The sequence below is a fragment of the Streptopelia decaocto genome, assembly GCF_964273445.1.
Source record: "Streptopelia decaocto genome assembly, chromosome: 5".
NCBI classification, from domain to species: domain Eukaryota; kingdom Metazoa; phylum Chordata; class Aves; order Columbiformes; family Columbidae; genus Streptopelia; species Streptopelia decaocto.
Window position 1 is genome coordinate 53,695,683 of NC_138659.1, and position 23,473 is coordinate 53,719,155.

The window sequence follows — 23,473 nt, forward strand, 5'->3', positions numbered from 1 at the left end:
TGTTTTAGAGAAGGGGTCAAGAAGTAGAGATATGAACACCATCTGTTCCTGTGGCGAGGGCCTGAGCTGCTGTGGAGGGAGGTATCATCTGTCAGTAGAGGTACTCATGGTTATAGAGTTACTGGTAACAAAACCTCAGGTAGGAAGAGCTCGACTTCATGTTCACATCTGAGGTTACAAAGGCAGGTCAGGAGCTGATATGAGACAATAGGTTTGCAATCCCAGGATGCTGCTTCTCAAAGTCAAGGCATAGTTTATTGCTCTTGAATAGAAGATTTTGGCAAGAGGCTAATCTAAGCAATGTCCAAAGGGTCAAAAAGAAATGTGTTTTTTATTGGATGCATTAACAAAAATTAATTGTACTTAAATGGTAAAATATTTACTATTTTATTGAATAAAACTGTACTCTTCACATTTAAATTAGACCAATATTAAATCATTTTTAATTCAGTGTTTTCATCAAGAGTAATTTATTTTGATTGAAAGTTTTAATATGACTCAGTTTAAATTCATTCAAACACGTTTTTTAATAACGTTAAGATTGTGACAATTTATCCTTAGCAAAGTCATATCATAGACTGCATTTCTTTTGGTTACTAAAGTTACAATAAAAGCCTAAATGAATTTTAGAAATATCAATAACTGTAATTGCTACCAAAACACTACATCTCTTAAAAATTTCATAGCTACAGCTATTGTGGCTGTTAAGCTGCAGCTGTCCACATTGACGTTTTTATGCTGACGCCCTCAGGTAATTTTCATTATGGGAAATACCATGAGAAAATAAAATGTAGTGAATTAAGAAACATATTAAGAATGCTATGGAAATGCTGTCATTTGCTTACATTTATGTCTTGTTTCATGTCAGTTTTACTTTTGAATGCAAACGAATGGGTGAGATTATGGTATATTTTACCCCTGAGAGAGGCAAGGAAGAATCCTTTAGGATTACTTTAGTCTTCTGAACATCTAGTCTTGTGCTTGGTGCCAAATACAGTCCTACACTCTTTAAGATTGAAAATGAGTTTCCTTTACATTAAAACTTTTCAGAGATTGGACTTGAAGAGATTGGTCTGTGCCAAGGGGAAGATATGATGATGTTGTTAAAGCATAATAATTAGCTAACTGCAGAGCTGCAAAGCATCTCTAGAACAAGAAACGATTTTCACAACAGGAGCTGGTGTTTTCTGCAGCAAACAGGGCATACAGGAGATCACTCAGCCCTTTCCTTCTAAAGACTACTTGCTGTGGTTGGCCTAGTCAATCAAAGCAAGATGTGATCAGTGGAACATGAAAAAGTTAGCTATACAGAATTCAGATCACACTCTCAGTAATTGCAGTTCTTTTCCCATGCATGGGTCTTGTTTTTCTCTGGTTACTGTTGCTGGAGCCGTGTTGCTGTGCACACACAGGGGAAAAATCTTCTGTTCTGAAAAGGTTAACAGCTGAGGTGAATCATAGCTTGCAAAAATAATGAACAGTAGCAAGGAACATCAGCATTATGGAGAGTAAAGTAAATAAGTAGGATAGTGTCAAGCATCTGAAAGATAAGTTTAAGATTCAGCTAAAAGTAGCTCATCATCAGGGCCTGATATCCTTCATACTGGCTATTAACCAGCTGAACCCAGAGGATTAGGTAATCTGGGGTGGTGTTGAAGGTCTCAGAGACTTGATCCCCATCAACAGGTATGTTACCTGTGTATCTTGTCGTACTTGACTGTGACCGTCTTGTTCTAGAAGTGTTCAGAATCGGTGCTGGTGGAATCCTAACCTGTTGCCTTCTACCCAGTGAAATGGTTAGGTTATGGCAGAGCCAGTTTCTTTGAAGACTTTGGAATGAGTGAAAATGCACCTGTTTTCAGCTTCTTTTATAATACCTATGATGACAAAATAAAAATAACATTGTATGCAAATTAAATGAATAGGAAATAAACCTTTTCTGTGTTCTCAACAACAGAACTGCTGCACTGATTTCTGCTATTCTCAAGACTTTGCAGATATGGAAACTGCAACTTATAAAGAGTTTTTGCATGTTAATCAAAATTTTCCTTTGTGTGTGTAACAATTGGACTTGGTGGTCTTAAAGGTCTTTTCCAATCTAAATTATTCTATGATTCTACTCATAGCACAAGTATAACCAAGTAATTCTTGCTGTTTACAGTATATGTAGTTAATGTATTACATTATTGACATCACTAATACAGTATCTGCATAAGGTATCTGCTTGGAGTCTAAACAAGAAATTAGCAGTCTTATGGTTACTATTCCCGTAGCAGTTCTCAGGATGTGTCTACCTGCTGCTTCAAGAAGGAATTGCATGTCATGTTATGGGAGATAAGTACCATATCTGTGTTTTCTTGTGTATTCTGTATAGTTTGAGGAGTACAGTTGTTTGAATAGCTCTTAGTTCAATTGCTGTGAAGTGCTCAGAGACAAGGCTAGGAAAGCAGCTTCTTTCCATGTCTCCTAAGTGACATCCAAGCAGCTCAGTAGGTGGAAGTTGTGGCTATCAGTGCACAAAGCAGTTGATACAAAGAAGCAAACAAACACAAAAATACTTAAAAATAAGTAGTTTTTTCTCAAATCAGGCTCTCTCTGAAGTATCTGAGTTACTGAATCTCTTGATGTTTGAGTTATAAATTAAAAAAGGATTAAATACTACCTTTCCTGAAAGATACTTTCTTAGGGCATCCTAACTGCTCTTTAAAACGGCAAAAGCAAGACACAAATGAGGATATATTTTTGCTCACTTGCTGAATACACCTTTCATTTTAAGCTCAAGTGTGTAATTGTCCACATCAGTCTTAATTTACTTATGGAGACTTGTGGTACTAACAGCATGTATTTCATCTGCTAGGACATACCAATTGAATCCACCCATATAGAACATAAAAAGTTAGAAAAGTAATGCCGAATGCTTCAATTTAGCAAATTAGAATAATCTGTAAGGGATTCTTTGCTGTCTAAAATAGAAAGCATATTGTGCTTCACGAATGCAAACTATATTAAACACTCAGCTTGGTTTCTGACTTTTTTTTTTTTTTAAATCAAATTGTGTTTATTACTGTTTGGGATGCAGAATTTCTTTCTAGGGTATTGCAATAAGTGGGAAATGGGCTTAGTATCTGAATACTTATATTAAGAAAGATTTAATTGTATGATATATGGCTTTCATACTGCACTTTCAGGATAAAATTGTATTCATGTCAGTGTCCATGGACAACATATAATTGATTTCTCAAAGGTCACGCTTTTGTTTTCAGGAGACCTTGGTGATATTGCAAAACCTGTGTTTTCTGATTGTCTAGGCGTACTAATGATGTTTAATTGAGGTGCGTTAGAAATACATTGCCCAAATGGTCAATGTGTTAGTCTGTAGTTAAATATGAGCTACTGCTGTTTCTACCTCCAGAATTTGAGTTCTAGAGAAAAGTACAAGACCAGAGTGACCAACTCACTGATCTGGTCTAGCAAATCATGTTTGTCTTACCATTGCTTTGTCCATTTAGATATTTACACCTTTTTAAATAAAATAATGAAGTTTTAGCGTAGAGTATCTTAGTACAGTGTCTTACATTAAGTTCACAGCCTTTCAAAGATTGAATAGCTTCTTCACACTTTGAAAGTAGTTAGTGGTTAACAACAAATTGCTGTTTTTTTGTAAAACCTGTAATTGAGAGCAAAAAGCCTCCAGGTCTTTGGAAGAGATGTAGGAGCAGAGCCTTCAATACTACAACTTGTGTAACTATATTCTTCAGTGAAGTAACAGATATATTGTGTATAAAATAAAGTTTTCTTTAGTAAAATTAAGTATACGGTTTATCAGTTCAAATTCTAGACATATCTATTTTCCTAGGTAATTTTAGGAGAAATCCCAACATTGATCACACTTCTTGCAGAAAATATAAAGGTGACTTGCCTAAATTCCTGGCCAGCTACGAGTTAATGTCAGAAACGTTTGTTCTTAGTTGCTTCTGGATCACTTTTTCTAACGCACACCAGAGGGCAGTCTGTTCCTTCCCAGGGGAGGCTGAAGCTTCGGTCTTGGATAGTGGCGATTCATATTGCAATACAGAATCAGAAGCAAACTCTTGTACAAATTATTGCCCTTTTTTGAGTTTAATATGGAGTCTATATCTAGCTGTCACTTTGGAAGCTTTGTAATCTACAATTGTTTTGATTTTAGTGCGGTAAGTAAGAGTTTGTGTACTTGCTTTGAATCTTGTCATAACCCAGTCAGATAAAATAACCGAGTTCTGACCTGTCTCAGTTCCAGTAGTGACACAGTCTGAAGCAGTGGCTCTCAGCATTTGTCAGTTTGAATTGTTGATTGCTGTCTGGAACTCAGAAAAATAATTGACTATCTGTGCCTGATAGCACAATATTGTAGTACTGAACAAAAATAAATGCATTTCTATGCTGTGCCTCTAGAATGTATCATAAGTGCCTCCTAGCCTCCAGAGCATGAATGTTATTTTCCTAAATCAAACATTTAACAGACTGCTAGTGTAAGATACAGATTTCCATTCCTTTGTTGGGAGATACATTATATTTTAATATCTATATATATGTATATATAATGTATCTGTGGGGAAAACTTTGACACTTTTTATATTTTTAGTAAGTTCTTTTTTTACTACTTAACTGGATACATTATTTCATATAATGAAATAAGAACAGTCCAATAATAAACTTCAGCAGCTCATCAGTTTTTAATCAGAAAACAGAATACTATGTTTGTCTGTCTTCTTTTTTTTTCTTGCATATGCTGCTTTTTCTCTGACTTAAGAGATCAAAGTATATTCCAGTGAAGCTGTCTCTAAACCTATCCAGCATTGTGTCAGTGCAACTGGTTTGGCAGTTATTGTAACTTGTGTGTATTTGAAGGTGGCAGAACTTATTTTCCTGTAGTAAGACAATATCACAGTTCAAAGTTTGTAACTGTTTCTGTAAAGGCAGGCTGTAAGTATTTTCTTAAAAGATACTGGTGAAAAGCTGATCTAGAAACCTGCTATAATTGGTGTTCTTTCATGAGAAAGGGTAGATGGTTATGTTGTTTGTATATGAAGTGTTGAACTTATTCCCTGTTCTCTTGTTTCTAACACAAGTTTTCTTTAAATGAATTTGCCAGGGATGCAGAAACCTTTAAGTGAAGGTTTCAACAAGTTGCACTGAAGTGAGTGATCAGGAAGACAAGAGAAACTCTTATTAATGCTGCCACTGGAGAAGACACAGCTTGAGCTTAACCCTTGTTATGAATTTCAAGATTGCATGAAAGATGATTTTGAATAAGCTAACAGCAAGAAGAGTCTCTTCTAGTGTTTTCACCTTATTTCATACCATAGAATGCAGAATAGTGTCCTTAGGAAGATGGGCTTCATTGGTTTAATTGCCCCAAGAACTGCTGAAGTAGTTAAAAATACAATGGAAACACTAGACCTTCATTGCCTGCATTTTTTTGCTTTAATTCACTGATGTGTTCAAGATAGAAAATGTGAAACAAATTCAATTTTAAATGGTTTTAACTGGGAGGACTTTTCTCTAGTGGAGAAGGCATTTCTTGTATCAGGCTGGAAGGTGTTTTGGTTCTGTATGTGACATTGAACACGAGCTCTGAACACGACTGCGCTCAGGTAGCAGCGTGATTGAACTCTTAAAAAACTTGGAGAAACACTTGAAATATTTTATAGTGTCTGTGGCTTTGTTTGCCACGTTCAAAGTGCAAAATGTCAGGGATGGTGTTACGGGCAGTTGTTTGAGACAAATTTTAACAGTGACGTCTATCTCCCTCCTTTTGGCTAGTTGGGTTGGGATATAAATCAAGATAATGAAACTGTTTGTTTCTGTAGCTGTTGATATTGTCAACTTTAGGCCAGAAATTAACTAATGTTTTTATGACTGTGCTTCTTTTTCATGACATGGATAAAATTGGGCTGGTATGTTTGAAAACATAAGGCACTCAGCCTTATGTATGTAGCAAGGCTGAAAATAAAATACAGTTTGTATGTCAGCCTCTAGATGCAGTTTATGTTTGAATGCTTGAAAGCAGCTGAAAGCTTTACAGAAAAATCAAGATAAAATTTTTTAAAAATATATAGAGGAAAATGTGAATAGCCTCATGTTTTCAAATAGTTCAGAAATCTTTTTTTTCCCAGATTATGGAGTGTGTTTTGGGGAAGGGGGTTAGGAGTTTTGTTTTTTAGAACTCTGTTAATCCGTTATCCTGCCTTTTTTTTTTTTTTTTTTTTTTTTTTTTTTTTTTTTTTTTTTCTGTTATACAGGCAACCTAAGCTAAAAATAGGAGGTTTGTGTAATGGGTAAATGGTAACATGTTACCTGGACAGAAGCTGGCCAGTCGCTCACCTGTGATGTTTGTCATTCAGAAACTGGAGGTGTACTGGGAAGCAGTTGCGTCCTGTTAAGTCCTCTGCCCAGTTACTGCAGGACAGTTCTAGAGTGCATTCTACAGGGTTTTTCAATGTAGAGTTAAAAGACTGGACAGATGAGTTTTATAGCATCTTATTCAGGAGGCTGTTTGTTGCTTAATGCAGTATATTTCAGTACTAGGTGGCTTAACTTACTTTTTTTTTGGTCTGAATTTGCTTCTTTATATCCTGTCACTGCTATTTATAGTCATTTGGGACCTGAAGAATTTTAGTCTGTTTTATATTTCAGATACTTCTAGATATGATCAGGTTTCCTCCTTCAGCCTTTTATGGGATGAAATATAACTGCTTTTGCGCTGTATCCAGAACATTAAAACAAAGATGGTTTTCATCTCTTCTATAGCTTGCCAATAACTGTAGGGATTTTGTCAGTTTATACACTGCATTTAGTGTGCCTGCAGTGAATGGCATTTTCATGAGATAATTCCAGCAAAAACCAGATTGCCAGTGAAGTGCTGTTGGCTGGTTAGCACATACTCAGCTAGCAGCAGCATGCACTTTACTATTACAGGTAGATGGTTTTGGGTCACTAAAACCCAAGTCCATAATATCCTTGGATGTTGAGACTTTAGATACTTTTTAAAAGGGGGAGGAACAATGGAGTAGGAAGGTAATTCTCTAACCTGCCTGGGGTCCAAATGAGATTAGACTGCAGACCATAAATCACTCTAATTTGAAAACCTCAAAAAAACTTATTTCCCAAATGATGGTTGCTTAACAGATTTAAAGCACGTCACCCCAAATATGGTGAAGTTTCTGAGTCCTCTGTGTAAGATTATACATTGCTGCACATTTCTCTAGGTGAAAGAAATTATTTAAGTATTTGGTTATATTAATAAAATAGCTTTGGAATACCTAAGCTTTATTGATATGGTTTTGGTGGGGGTTTTTGTGGAGTTTTAGGAATTTAAAGTGGCCAGACTTTCATGATGATGTTAACTGTTGATTCCATTGTGTTAGTATTTCTGTCTATTTAAAATATAACTAGCTATCAAACTCTGAAGGCTTTATAACTAAATAGTCAGGAGTGTGTACATCTATATGTCAGATATTTTGAGCATTTGCTTGCATCAATCTGTCCTCCAAAGATTACTATTTAAATCATGATATCAAATAATGCATTTTTGTTGGGTTTTTACCTGGTCTAAAATTCAGTGTAGTTTGGTATAGCGTCTTTTCTGTGCAATAATTGAATCTTGACTCCTTGTTTTGTCGCTCTAGGAGGTGGCAAAAAGAGCGTTTGAAGGACAAAGAACATCAAACAGCAGAGGAACTTTCTGAAGAAAGTGATGCTGAATTTGAAGAGGGTTTCAAAGTACCAGGATTTCTATTCAAAAAGCTTTTTAAGTATGTATTGTGTACTTTAATATGCTGCTGTATGCTGTTAATAATAGTAGTAACAGTCGTGGTGATTTCTGGATGCCTTTTGCTGTAACTTTTATTTCAGTGAATGATGCCTCAACTTTTACTTCAGTTGTTTCTGTAGGATTGTTTCTTTTAAAAAAGCTCCAGGGTCAAGCCTCAAAGAAACTAATTTATTACAAGCACAAAATGCAGTTCCATGAAAATATGAATGATAACTGCCTGATGTGAATATTGTGAATATGTTTTAGCTAAACTATGAATTGAGAAGCTCTCTTTGTCTATTTTTAGAAATGCTTTCTCTTACTGACAAGTGCTTTCTCTTAATTCAAGTGTGGAGTGATAGAATAACTTTACTTTGAAAAATAAGGTGTTAGCAAGTTGTGATAAATGAAAACAAGAAACATAGGTGGTTTTATGATTGGGTGGAGTAAGTGGAATTTTCTGCAAGTGAAAAAATATATTCAACTTTAAATAACTACCCAGTCTACTCAAAGTAACTATTTATTATTCATATTACAAAATAGTCTTGACTATTTTGACCAGTAAAATTTAAAAACGTGGAGAGTGCATACTTAACTCCTTTAGTAGATGGAAAACATTTACAACTCATTCTTCCTCAACACTGGACACTTTTAAGGACAGGGTGCTGGGCCATCTTGTCTAGACTATGTTTTTGCCAAGAAAGATTTGACCAGATGATCCTTGTGATCCTTTCCAACCCGATATTCTATGATTGTATGATCATTCCTTGTTATTTAATGCAGGATTGCAGATTGGGTATAACTGCTTTCTGTTTCAGTACTTTGAGGCCATAGCACCCAGTGACACACTCAAGTTAATGTCAAAAACCTGTTTACAGAAGGCAGTCCAAAGAAGCTAGCAGCTCACAAGTTAACTTCATCCATAATCTCCCCCTTAGCTTTCATACATAATAGGCTTGAATCAATTTTTGTTGGCAACATTTCGCACAGCAGGAAGAACATCTCTTTCAAAAGCTAACTCTCTAAAATCTTATAATTAGTGTAGTAGAAAGCCCTGTTTTATGACGGGTGTGCGTGCTATCCCTTTCAACAGGACCACTTAGTCTTAACCTCAAAGAAATTATTACTCTTGTCCTGCAGTTCCTCAGAAGGAAAGCACTAGCTCTGAAATGGAATTGAATTAATGACTTGGTTGCCAGGACCGTACACAGCCAATATGCGGTCTCCAGTTGTTTATGCGAAGGTACTGCAGAAGTAATCATTCTGAGAACGGATGTGTGGTCTGAGCAACCCAAAGGGAATTGAAATAAGGCAGACAACTAAAAATTAATCTTAGAGATATCAGCCTCACTAATGAAGGGTATCCCTGCAAGCATGAGTCAGTTGGCAAAACTTCCTAAGTGGTTAGAAAGATCAATTGAGTTGAATGATTTGTCTGACTTAAATGCTGAAATCTCTGATGTAGGAAGGCCCATAGTCAATAGACATTAAACTTTGAGTTCTGAGCAGTATAGTACAAAACGTGGAAGTATATTAACCTAAGGAGGTGTACAGGAGTATTCTGTAAGTGATATTCCTGCAGAGTTGAACTGAATTCCAAAGAAGTTAGCTCACACTAGAAATAGCAGACCCTTAAGTTCATTCTTTGGTAAGCCTGTTAAAGTGAACACTCTGTTTCTTCCCTATATACTTGTCTGCTTTGAGGGACATCCAGCAAGAGTACCATTGGTGCTCCTGTGTCACAAAACCAAACATAGCAAGCAAGACTGATTTGCAAACGTTGCCTTACGCAGTCTGCACTTAGCCTGAGAGAATGCTGTCTGTATGAACAAGAAACCACATTTCTTCATCATTTGCTTTCAGTGTGTGATTTCCCCAATACATCTGAAATGCAATTGTCTCAGCAGCAATGTAGCTCATCTCTGTTAGCTATTGCAGTGAATTTTGAGGGATGCATCACAGCATGATTGCTCATGTGAAACACAGTCTAAACAGTACTTTGAAAGGCCAGGCAACATTTTGATTTTACTTCTACAGGATTTTTGGAGTAGTAAAAATCGAACCAAAAAAAAGGTGCAATGAAAGCATAAGATTAAAGAAAATTTATTATCTTTTCAATGTAACCATAAAAAATTACTGGGAGGGGATTTTTTTTCCTTTAACTTTTGCATAGTTGCAAGTTTTGCATGTTTGTATGATTACATAAAGAAATCGTCTGCATCCTTTCCATTTTTAAATAATCTTGGAACAGAAGTTTTCACAAACTTAATTCTCTACTGTAAAACTTTCTTAGGAGAAGGGTGGAAAGGGAGAAATATGCTTATAAATGCAACTAGCTTTTAAGCACTGGATGTAATCCTAAGAAATAATACAAAATAATATCAGGAAGTTGTTGAATGGTTGTCTTCTGAAGAGACGTGCTGGACATTAACCTGGAGGAGCAGCTTCTGACTGGAATTAGGGTTCTCTCCAATTCTTTAAGATTTCCATCAGAAAATGTTTTGTCTTCATAAAATGTAGTGATGGTAACATCTTAATCCAATTGTAGCTAAACCTGCAAGCCATTTCATAGTTGGTTTTAGACTGCTGCATTGTTAAGGTGAATGAATTTCTATTAAAGGGGTTTTTTAAGGGCTTCTTGGTATAATGCATTTGAGACAGCAGGTAGCATGATGTCTGAACCATTAGATGTGTTCTTTGATCATCTTTTTCTAACTACTCAAGCTGATTGCTTGCCTCCATTTAGCATTCTCTAAATCCATACAGAACTCATCATAAATTGATTTTTAATAGTACTTTGTAGACACTAGTGTCAGTAACTGTCAGTATTCCTAAATATTGCTTGTTCAGAGAATGAAACAGGATTTTGAAATTCACATAAGTCAATGCCCTAAAATTAATAATCCCAGTTTTACATAAAAAATAAAAAAATTTTTAAAAAGTGTTTTGCACTTTGCTGTGCTCTGCGCTCCGGGAGCACATGCCATCAAGAAAATGATAACGGTAACCTTGTTCTTACTTTAAGTTACAAGACACGGAAGTGCTGAAATGTGTATTTTATTCCTTTTTTTTAAAATTGTGATTTAAATATACTGTTTCTTCATTCTGTTCTGTTTTCAATTTAACCCACACACATGGTGTGTTGTTATTACTACTGGTCTCTCTGTTTCATATAATTATAAAAAAGCATGTCCTAAAGTGATTCTCAGCCCATTGTCTTGTCTCCACCTTTTTAGCTTGGTTTTGTAAATCTTGCTTTCCAGTCTAATCTATTTTACATTGTTGCGTACACAATTTCCAGTGAATAACTGGGACTAGAAACTGCCCTGATCCTCTCTCATAATAATGCTCTGCTGCATCCCATTAATTGGAATAGTTTCTATTGTTTTGCCTTCCAAAACATTTTGCCTTGATGGCTTTATTCTACTTTGAAAGAGACTAAATGTTATTAAATGAATTTACATAAAAAGAAAGCATGCTTTGGCAGACATGATCAGTTTTCACAGTGGAATATGAAGTCTGTACCCCTTAGAAGTCAAGCTTTTGCTTCAGTTCAAGGTATATGTTCCAAGTAATATAATTTACTAGACCCTTACATGTCTGGAAAGGTAATGCTTTGTTAAAAGTAGCTTTCCAAGTTGCTTTTAACACTTAAAATATACATGAAATAAAATACCCTCTAATTACCGTGACTATCAGTTTAATTAGAAATGTGTTAGTGTTGCATAAAGAATGAAAGTCACATGTAATGTCTGAGAGCATCAAAAATGTATGACCTAGTAAATACAGCACTCATGTAAAACACACATCCAGCATGTTACTGTAACTAGTATAAGAACCTTGCCAGATGATTAATTCATGAGTACTTTCTGTTATGATCCGTGTTATCAAACATTTGCTATCTTCTTTTTCCTTGTTTTAGGTACCAGCAGACAGGTGTTAGGTGGCTCTGGGAATTGCACTGCCAGCAGGCAGGAGGAATTCTGGGAGATGAGATGGGATTGGGCAAGACCGTTCAGATAATTGCCTTCTTGGCAGGTCTGAGCTACAGCAAGATCAGGACTCGTGGTTCAAATTACAGGCAAGTGCTCCTCTGCAGACTGTCAGTCTGTGGCGCTCGATTAATATTTCATCAGATGTATTGCTGGTGGAGGAGGGTCCTGTGAATTATTAATGACATTTCAATTACAATATTCCTTTAATTCTTTTAGTGGGGGACATCAAAGGAAAAATTTTACGAGACAATGGAGCTGTAGGGCAGGAAAAATTAAACATGTAACACTTTTAATGAATTCCAGGCATTGATGCTTCATTTTGCAGATGAGCCGCACTAGATATTTTGGGTCAATACGGTGTCTAAGGTTAGCTTCCACAAATGGATTGTTTACAAACTCAATTACATTAATATCAGTAGTTTACACAGTATGGAATTTTAAATTAGTTGTAATACCTTTTGTTCCATTTATTAAATTTTACATTAAAATATTTGTTCTGGCAAGCCCCCAGGTAAATGCTTTACGGGAAGTAGCAAGCCGATTTGCAATGAAACTTAGAGTTTCTGATCGGCAGGGAATTATCCGTGCCCAAAAAATAGTACTAATAGTAAAAACAGTAACTTACACAGAGAAATTTTTATCTGCTATTTTGCTGTTGCTTCTCAAAACTATTTTAGAGTGACTGACCTGTCTTACAAGATCTTTTATGCTTTTTTTTGTTTCTGAACAATGCTTTAAAATTCCTTCTTCGTGGAAAAAATTACCAGAAAAGCTACTTGTTGGTGTTCTTGGATTTACAAATGCATAGTACTTGATTTTTCTAGTTGACTTGTTGACCTGATGTAAATTACTACATGCAATTAAGCACATATGGTATCAAATATATATATATGTATGTATTTAAATGACATTCAAAATATAGATGAAGAGAAAAGTATTACTCTCTTGTCTCCAGTTACTGCCTACTGTAGCCTTTATATAAATAATGTCCATGTCCTCTATCACTCAGGCCAGCTGATTTATTCTGATATGGCTGCCTGATTTAAGGAATGCTACTGTACAGATTATTTTGTGTAGGTGTGTTCCCTGACACAGTTGGAGGACCACTGAGTTAATGGAAATCCTTCAGGAACATCTCTTGACATTTTTACACAGTTACAGCTTAAGACATGGCAGCAAAACTAAATAAAACTTTGAAAAGGCCAAAAAGTAATTGCACACCTAAGTTGCAGTGTTCAGTTTGAATTATTTTTTTTTTGGCTGGTGCATGCTATTAAGTCCATCATGACAGTAATTCCATGGGATGAAACAAGGTTTATTTTTTGGTGAAACTAACTGTGATTTTGCTTGTGTGCTGTAAGGCAGAGGGTCTAAACAACTTGATCTTTGCCTAGTCAGGTATTTTCCCCATCTGCATTCTGAACTAGGATGGCAGTAACACCAGCTAGCTGGCTTCCATCTGAAAGCCATGTAGTCTAGTAAGCAGAAGACCTTCTGCTCAGTTTGGCTGAGAAGCAGGCATTAGGAGTGGACATAGTTGTGTTGTCAGCATGTTTAAATGGCTTCCAGCCTGGCCCATATCTCATTACCTTGATGTATAGATGGAGCTAGTGTGCTGCTGCAGGGGTCTGACACTGCGGACTTTCCCAACCTCAGCTGCTCTTCTGTAAAATGGAGATATTACTGTCATTCCTGTGCAGGATTGGACAGAACATTGTGTTTGGAGGCACTTGAGTATCAAGACAATAGGGTTATTTTTGTTGATATTCAAAATATTCGGCTCTATTTTCTATCAGTGAAATTTTCTGTAAAAGTATTATTTAAATAAGGTGAGTAGAAATTTCCTTTTGTAAACCATCTCTGATTCCGATGTTTTTCTGATTTTGAAGGAGCCTGAAGAATAGCTGAATTAAGGAACTAATTGTCACAGGGAGTATAACTATTACAAAATATTGTCTCACTTTTAATAGTTATTGAGCCATACAGCTGGAGAAAGCCAAATGTCATGTGAGGTATCAGTAGAAGTGTTGCATCTATGGTGGTGTAAGGATATAAGGGAAGCAGGATTTATAGAGGGGGAAAGGTCTTGTGTTAGACAAGCTGGAACAAGCAACAGCTTTCAGACTAATGGTCCCTTCACAAGAAAAAACAAAGCAGCAGCAAATTTCAAGTAACTCATCTCTAAGCTGTATCTAGGTTGAAATCTGCTGTTGAAATCTTTTGAAGGGTTTGTGGCTCCATGAATTTGCTTATTTGCAAATACCCTATTTTGTTTAAGAAAGATGTTATCTTTCACTATAGACTTGGCTTCATTAGTTGGGAGATCAGACAAGAAGCTCTGCCATAAAGTTTATACACTGATTATTTACTCATCTGTGCTCTTCAAGATACAGAGATATAATCATACAGGTTAAACATTAAGGCTCAATCTCTATGATGAGTGGCAGGGAGATTAATTTCTATGGTGTTACATAAATAAAAATCCATTGTCCCAGAAAATTGATATTGCTCTTACTGCCCTGTTCTTTTATTTTTCCTTGGATTTGGTTGTCATTTCAGTTTCATTTTGAAGGCATGATTTACCAGTGGTTGGCAATAGAGTTGGTTATAATGCAACATATTTTCCTCTGCTACCTTTTTGAGTACTTAAAGATTATAAATATAGTATGACTAGAGCTTTCTTTTGCTTGGTATTAAGTTGCAAGAATAGATCTTATTTGCAATTCTAATCACATCCAATTAAATAAGAACTAATAAAGGATACTTGCTGTGAATTTGGGTTTTATAAACCAGAAGCAACAGAAGAAGAAAGAGGTTTGGTTATATTGATCATACATTGACCATAAGCTATTAATACACTGCAACTGTAAAAAGGGACAGAGAGTGCTTACTGACAATATATTTGGGGCAGGAACAGGGCAGTATTAGTATCCTGGTACAAGGTACCGATAGGACTTTGGTTTGAAATGTTATTGCTGTCACCTTTGTTCAAGGAAAACAAATATAAATTGGATGGGCAGCAGAGCAAATCTGTTGCAGTGATTAGGAGAATGAAGGATGCCTCCTATGTGTAGTAAACAAGTGTGTGGTTTGTTTTGTGAAATGGCACAGAATGAAAGAAGTTACATGACTCTCTTATATAATTAAATAAAAGCTCACAACGCAAGAGTCAAATATTGGCTAGTGGAAAGTGGCTAAAGCCAGACTAGGCACACAAAAGATTTTGCACAACCGAGTAGAGGGGGAGTGGATTTTCTGAAAATTGATAGAAGGAAGTGTGAACTCTTTGTTTAAGCTCAGTGGAGAGGAAAAAAAAGGCAAACAAACAAGAAGAAAAAAAGACCCACACCAGCTAAACCCAGCATGTCACCTTGTTTGATACAGACCAAGGGAATAAACAGAAGTAATTTGTTACTACTCATGAAGAATGAGAAACTAATGTGTTCTGGGAAGGTTGGGTTTTTTTGCTATAGATATTTTTAAGACGGATTATTTGGATTCATATTATAGTATAGTTGAAGCTATTTTTTGCATCTCCAACTTCTAACTTCCCCTTGGATCGCTGGGAGTTTTTTAATTAGACTTCGTAAGGTTGTTATATATTTTCATAATAAAAGAGATAAGCAACATCCAGGTTGTCATTCTGCATATGTATAAGCTTTTAATAAGGAATATTATTTCTTAATGTCAGCAGTTTCTAAGGCATTAGCAGTTTAAAGTAGAGTATTGCTGGTGTCTAGGAAATCCTTCTTTATTTTTATATGCATGTGACCTTGAATGTATACTGTGTTCTTTTGAATTGTTTCTTTATTAACACTTGAACAGTGGCCAGACACAGGTCAGTATGTGATAACTGTAGCTATTGCCTTTGTTTGCAGAGTTATTTTGTTCTGGTTTATAAAGAGCAAATATATTTGAAAAATAACTACTTGTAACCACTACTTGGTATATTTCCTCTATGATTGTTGGTATTTGCTTGTGATGGTAATATTTAACGTTTGGGTATTGTGTGAGTGATTTTTTCTTAACTTGAAGAGTAGCTCTGAACTTAATATGCACAAAGACTCTGTTTCAAATGTCCTCAGTAATTCTCAGAAACAATCGTGTGATTATGAATAAGAAAATTATGAGACATTTGAAGCTCAGCTCAGACCTCAGCTTCCATGGGTGATATATTCTGCTGCTTTAGAGTCCTTGTCTTATCTGTAAATTATGGTGATAATAGCACACTGTATTACCAATGTAAAGCGGAACACCTGTACAAAAGTCCATTTGTGAGACTCTAGCTACACGTTCTTTTTAATAGAGGTAATAAAATAGTTGTTTGTTAATGACTTATTTTTGCTCATAGAAACAGCAGTCACCCAAACCTGATTTGAATTACCACGGGAGGAAGTTCTCTTATGCCTTATTGTTTGGAGATTTTCTATTTCTGTGTTTATCTTGATAGATGCATCCATTAACTGTTCAGTGGATAGGTTTTTATAGCAGTACTCCTTTCATCTTCCTTTAAAAAACACAATTCCAGAAAAATAAAGTGCCAATTAATTTCCGTAGCTTCCATATTCCACTTGAACTATAAAGTGTGTCATTTTAATATGTGTATACATTAATGAGCCATTTAATATAGAATATTTATTTGTGTTAAAGGTTTGGGGTTTAGGTTTTTTGTTTTTTTTTGTTGTTTTATTTTCTTGAATATTGCATTTTAGGTACCAGGGATTGGGTCCAACAGTGATTGTTTGTCCAGCTACTGTGATGCATCAGTGGGTAAAAGAATTCCACACCTGGTGGCCTCCATTTAGAGTCGCGATTCTCCATGAAACTGGTTCTTACACCGACAAAAAGGTAATGGTTGACATCCATTTTATAATTCTGGAAGTTTCTCTTTTTCTTTCTCTTTTTTTTTTTTTTTTTTCTTGTGCTAGCCAAAAAAAGACTCTTCGCTGTTCCTGAATGTTTCTGTGCAAGCTTCTGCTCTTTCTCTGTTTTAAAAGGACAAAAAATTCTTTGTCTTATATAGATTTGATAGGAAACTGCACAAAAAGGGGACACATGGAGTACCATTTATACTATGATACAGACTAATGTTGCCTGAACAAATTAAACATAGTAGCAGGGTTCTTGCTTGAGCTTTGCTTGTACTGTAGTCCATGCAAGGAGTTAATGACTAGACTACTTGTACACCAGATATATCCTTCTAGTACTGGTGAATTCTCTTCTTGCACTTTCATGCATCAGTATGTCATTGATCTAGTATTTAATACGTTTTGCTTGCACAGGCAATTTTCTTCATTTGGTCAGTATGTCAGTTGATATCACCTGGTCTCGTTTTCTTTAGTGACAATGTTACTTCATTGGTTTACTTTTTTCAAGCAGTGCCTTTTCTGTCTCTTAATTTTCTTGGCCAGTCTCTTAATATGCTTGTTCCTTTTCCATTTCTTAAGCTGACAAGCCTGACTTGTCTGAAGTTTCAATCCTTGGTACCTTGCAGGAACAAAACAAGGAAAATTTAGATTTTTTTTTCCTGTGGCCTCGTATTTCAGAAGCTTAAATGGATTTTCAGGATTCAGCAAAGCATTTTGAATTTTCTCTTTAAGTATTTATTGAATTTCTTATAATAATATCAAAATGTTATGGTGCTTAATTGCACTTGATTAAACGTATTCTGAGGTAATTGATGTAGTTACAGTCCATGGCAAAAAAGGAACAGCACACTCTAATGTGCTAATAGCTTCCTGTTGTTCAATTAACTTAGTATGTTTTGAAGCCCTGAAAGTCTTTCGACCTCAATAACATGATTGTATGCCTTCCTAAATTAAGCTGTATGTGCTTATTTTGGGGTATTTGTTAATTAATGTACTTGACAAACTGGCTCAAATTTTTCCATCTGCAGGAAGAGTCAGGTTTTCAGGACTTCACCTTCCATTGTCCTCCCACAAATGGTAAATTCCTTAAAATTAAGGAATTTGGATACCATATGATCACTTTAGAGAGATTCAGTTCTCTTAATTCTGCTGTAATGCCTTATTTTCTGAGAGCTGCAACAGCATGCTCTGAACAAGCGTCACTGCTGATGTGGTCTCCAACTCATGCACATTTTTTTCCTAGATGCCTCTTAATCAGAGAAGAGCAATCTTATGACCACAGTAAAAAACAAACAAACAAACAAACAACAACAAAAAGAAACACACACAAAAAAACCTCACCTGTGAAATCAGCTTTCGGTTTGAACAAGGCACAGCACTTGTGGCTAAGTGTGTCCTGTGGTGCTGTCTTATGCTATTAACCTCCTACTGTGGTTTACACTCCGATCTGATGTAGCTTAAAGTGACTTGTAAATATGAAGTGCTCTGAGACCTCTAAGGATCAGATAAAATACGGTAAATACTCTTATCTTCTGTTCTATACCATAAATAAATGGGAGAAAACTCTTGAAAAGTGTTGGGGAAAAAAAGCCTTCTGTACAAAGAGCTTGTCCTGTTGTTTCAAAACTCCTCATGGCATGTGAGCATATGTAAATTATAAAATGTAAGAGCCAACATGAACTTTGATTATCTTGGTTTAACATATCACATACGGAAGGAGACTGTGTTTTTTTTAAGATCAAGGCTGAACTTTCAGTTTCTTGATCTTTAGAATAGGTATCACTGAGCTTGACAATTCTTTCTGATGGTAATCGCTTACCACTTGTAAAACTGTAACTTTACATTCCCTTATTCTGGGTCAAATGCTGGACACTCAATGCAGCCCTCAAAAGCAATTGTCAGTTCATGATGCTTGCACCTGTGAAACCATCAATTTGAAAATGATTTTGCATACTGAAGATTTTAAACCTTCTACCCTCACAGTAGAGTACACAATCTACATGTAAAGAAAATAAGCTTCAGAGGTCACAGTTACTGGCATGACTGTGTATGGAAACTGTTTTCACCAAAGGCTCTATTTCTGAGTCAAGGACCAAACTCAGATAAACATAGTATTATGGCACAAGAAGTAGCATTCTTGCTAAATATGTAGTGAGTGCTTTAGCTCTTTTTATTGCAACTTCTACATTATTAAATATTGTAATGTGTTCTTTTGAAACCTCTTCATGGCACCATTTAGATTGTTTTGTTGGAGGCAGGGAAATAATAAAGAGGTTTTATAGGTTGAATTTATGGATCTCTGGTCTTAATGGTTCGTTATGAGATAGTGACAAGCCTGCTGAAGGATGCATTTTTGTTTCACAAGTGATACGTGCTTATATAAGTGACTAGATATTATCTCTGTAAGTTCACACTTGCATTAAAGGTATCTGAATGTTTAGAGAGTTTCATAGTTATCACTAGTGTATTTCTTTAAGTTCAGTCCTAACATACATATTTCTGTTTAAGAAAATTACCATTTTTAATACATAGAAGAGTTCAGGTCCTCTTGAACACTATAATATTTTTTTAAAGACTCCTTCATGCCAAAAAAAGAGAAACTTTGTTTCTGTAAGCATCAGTTAAAAAAATTTTTCTGTTTTTGTAGCTTCAAAAACAAAATTGTAGCTACAGGGTGATACCAGCAGGCGAAAAACCTATTTGCTTAGCGGTGTGTCCTTAGAATAAAATCATAAATGTTTTGGCCTTAAGAAATGGTGCTTGTCAAGAATCTTTCAGTCTTTGTACTTTGCATGTGTCCCAGTGAAGACAAGGCACCACAGTCAACTTACCACCTTGTTAGGAGAAAATACTTTCCTTGAATTGTAAAGGCCTGAAATACTGTCCTGAACAGAACTACAAGGTCAGAATGAGTCGATCTGCTCGCATTTCCTCTATTCATTAGCATCTTTTAAAGGCAAGAGTTCAGAATTTCAAAGCCAGATAACTTCTGTGTAATCATTTGGCATTAGCAGGATTTGTCTCAAGCTGATTTTTTTCAGTTTAACAGTGCACGACCGAAATACTTTAGTGAAGTGTATTTCCTGATTAAAAGAAAAAGAAATAGCCTGAATCTAACCAAACAGGAATCGTGAATTTAAAAATACATGATAAATAGTACGAATTCTGAACTGCTACATTCTCAAAACAGTGTGTATCCAATATTAAATGTTATCATATTTTTAAAACATTTACAATTATTTCAAGAGCAGCAACTAAAGTGAAGGCAGCTTCTGGGAAAGTACCAAGTGCAGTAAAATGAGAGTTAATAAGTGATGTAGTGTGAGTTGATAAAATTGTGTTGTTGTATTTCTTCATTGTCAGCACAAATCCTTGTTTATTAAAAATTTAGCTTGAAGGAAACTTTAATTAATTACAGGTTCAGTAAATCCTGACTAGGATTTTGCTGTGGTGTGTTTACAGTGAATGGCCTTCATGTGCCTGTGTTTCACTTCTATTCTCTGCTACCTGACAACGTGATTTATGGCTGTTGTTTTCTGCTAGTCCACTGTTTGCCCTCTAGGAGGGATTGGTCTCCTGAGCCTCCATAATAACAGCAGCACTTTCACAAAACATCTTTTAATGACAAGAGTGTAGCATTCTGTAAGTCAGGCTAATTGCAGACATACCCTATTAATTGCAAAAACTAGAAGAGGTTACATATTTTACAAGCTTTTAATTTGAAATCGCCCGAGATGATTTGTCTTAAGTGTTTGGGTGGAGATGTCTACAATATTCTATGATAAGCCATTGCTGAGACTCTAGAACACAGTTGCAAGCTTTGGATGTCCACACCTACCTAGAAATCCTACTGTCATACAAATTGTTCCGGAGTTCACGTATTCGCTTGAGAATCATGATGTCAACATTAAATAATGTGTTACGATTTCATGAGGGGATGATAATCAGCAGAAATTCTTGAATAGTTAAACACAGAAGAGCTTTTCGAATCTTGGGGTATGTCTGAGCAAGAAATTTTGCAACAAGAGGTCGTGGACTTTTAACACCCTCTGAGTCTTTGAGATGGATTTTTCCCTTTTGTTTTTGTTGGTTTTATTTTGGGCTTATTTATTTTCTTTGTTTGGGTTTGGTTTTTTGTTTGGTTGAGTTTTGTTTATTTGTTTTTCCTTTTTTTTCTTAAAGGCACTTCTAGTAATAAGGGTTTCATCTTTCCTTTGGCAAATTCTTTGGTGGTTCTACCAGTTTTTTTCCTTTTACATTGGATATATTTGTTTCATCCAGAATCACCTCCCAGTCCCTCATCTTCAGTTTAAGTCTTCTAGATTTGTGTGTGGAGGATAAATGCAAGAAAGATGAGTCTTGAATACTGTGAATGCTGTGGGAATATGTGAGGTGAATATAGGAGAACTTGAAGCAATCAGTTACTTTAATCAAATTTAATGTTTGTGTTTCAGACATTGCCTTAAAAAAAAGTTTCCTTCTAACCCAGAGTTGAGATCAAATTCTGATGTTATAGCACAGTATTCAAGAGTGCTTCTTTTTTTTACAGATGAGCTAAGAATCATGTAATCGAGGTCTTGCCTATACTTATTTTCCTTGCAAAGTAAATTGTATATCTGCTTTTTCAAAACTTTCTGTACACCCTTTGGACAACAAACCTGGGGTTGAGGAGGTCTGAGTTTGCTGTCTCACTGTTACTCACAACGTGCGCCTTTTGCTTTTAGGTGAAACTAATCCGTGAAATTGCTTCATGCCATGGAATTTTAATTACATCTTATTCATACATTCGGCTGATGCAGGATAACATCCACAGATATGACTGGCATTATGTGATTCTGGATGAGGGTCACAAAATCCGAAATCCAAATGCTGCAGTCACACTTGCATGCAAGCAGGTACTTTATGCAAAATAAAAGCAATATTTGAAGGACTTGGGGGAAAGTTCCAAAATCTAGTAGCCTGTATTACTTTATCATAAAAATACACATTTGTCCATTAATAAAGAATAAAAGTATAAGTCACAATGGACTGTATTTGACTATATAATTAACATTTTTAATGAGCTTACATCAGTAAATTTACAGAAGTATGGTAGAGGAAAAAAATCAGAAATGTTAAATAATTGTGTAATAATTTGTCATTAGGGATGAATGTCAGATTGCTGGTGTTCATTTTCTGGTAACAGTTTATGGAAAATATATTGCAGAAAGCTGTTTATTTCAGGAATGTGAGGCCACATGTTGACTGGACAGTGCCCTCAGACACATGGTGTGAACCATGGGGTTGTCATATGCAGGGACAGGAGTTGGACTTGGTGATCCCTGTGGGTCCCTTCCAACTCAGGACATTCTATGATTCTATTCTATGAAAATGAGGATTCATTGATGGTGAAATTGAATATCTTTTGAGGCAGCAGGCAGGCTACACCATGATCCATTAAAATAACTTTATTTTGGTTTTGTGGTTTTTGTTAATAGTTCCGCACACCCCATCGAATCATCTTGTCTGGCTCGCCTATGCAAAATAACCTAAAGGAGCTCTGGTCCCTGTTTGACTTTATATTCCCAGGGAAACTGGGAACACTTCCTGTGTTCATGGAGCAATTTTCAGTTCCAATAACCATGGGAGGTTATGCCAATGCCTCTCCTGTTCAGGTAAATGCATCAAAATATTCACTTTACTTGAAGGAGACTGTTACATTGTTTCAAAACTGACTTTGAAATGTACCTCATAGTGTGTGTTCTGGACACTAACCCAAAAGCGAGTTGCATGTGCGTTTTACTGCTGCATATGTGAAAAGAACTGTTCAACCAAATGACACCATTTCATTTGTACAAGGATATAGCTTATACACAAAGTTTTCTAGTCAAAAGCCCTAAAGCTTAAATCATGAGAAGTATAATTTGATATTAAGTAAAGATAAGCAAGTTGGAGTGGGAGGTGACTGATCTCATATTGTGGTGTCTTTAAATAGAATTTTCCTGTTTGTTGTTAAGCTTTGGCAAATTATGCAATAGAGGAATCCTTAAATCCAAACAATTTGGAAGTCTAACAGTAGATAAAATTTTATTTTGAAAGCAAAAAATATTTGTAATATTATTTTGAATAAGTATGTCTATTAATCTTTGCAGTTTTGGTTCTCAGTATTTATGACTTGTTAAACATTTTTCAAATTAGCTGATAAATTATCAGCATAATAGTCTGCAGACTAAGTTCCATATAAATGCTAATAAACTTGTATCCTTTTAAATATTATTTGTAATGTTTTGCACATATTTCTAAAGTTTTATTTTCTTTTTGAGTTTAAGTACATCCCTTGTATAAAGCTTAATAATTTACTAAATTGGACAGCCAATTTGGGGAGGGGGAGGTTGGTGTATTTGTTTTGGGGTTTTTTAACACATCAATAATTTATTAAATTCTTAGTTTTGCTTTAAGATAAATGAAGGTATTTTTAGCCATTATGTACAGTTAATACCCATCTCATACATCCATTACCCATTATAGAACCATATGCTCCATTTAAGGCCAGAGTGACCTTTCGTTTCTGTGATCATGGGGATTTTCTGGTAGTGATTTTTTTTTTTTAATAGTCTCAAGCGGGCACTAATCTTCACTTATTGTCTGGTAACCACCATTGCTGCAGGCTTCTCTTTTGATCTTCAGTGTACGTATTAGCAGTTTTTCATGTGGATTTTGATTCTGTGCAAGTTTATGCTCACTTCCTAGATTGGTTTCTAAAAGAAATCTAATTTCTAGTCTCTTTTAAATTCCACTAAATTAGGAAAGATAAATTAGTGGTATCTGAGGAAGACTTA

The 23,473-nt window shown here is 35.5% G+C and overlaps 1 protein-coding gene across 5 annotated transcripts in view; it reads left to right on the plus strand.

Annotated features, from left to right (window-relative positions):
* Positions 1 to 23,473, plus strand: part of ERCC6 (ERCC excision repair 6, chromatin remodeling factor) — a gene marked incomplete at its 5' end in the record, with an annotated part of 46,668 nt that overhangs the window by 9,712 nt on the left and 13,483 nt on the right. For 3 of the 5 annotated variants that reach the window (XM_082052830.1, XM_082052831.1, XM_082052829.1), the window contains 5 exons: positions 7,668 to 7,793; positions 11,715 to 11,873; positions 16,500 to 16,635; positions 21,380 to 21,550; positions 22,133 to 22,309. In XM_082052830.1, coding sequence (XP_081908956.1) covers positions 7,668 to 7,793; positions 11,715 to 11,873; positions 16,500 to 16,635; positions 21,380 to 21,550; positions 22,133 to 22,309 — 769 coding nt within the window. The remainder of the gene's footprint in view (positions 1 to 7,667; positions 7,794 to 11,714; positions 11,874 to 16,499; positions 16,636 to 21,379; positions 21,551 to 22,132; positions 22,310 to 23,473) is intronic. The other 2 variants (XM_082052832.1, XM_082052833.1) reach the window with 2 other exon arrangements.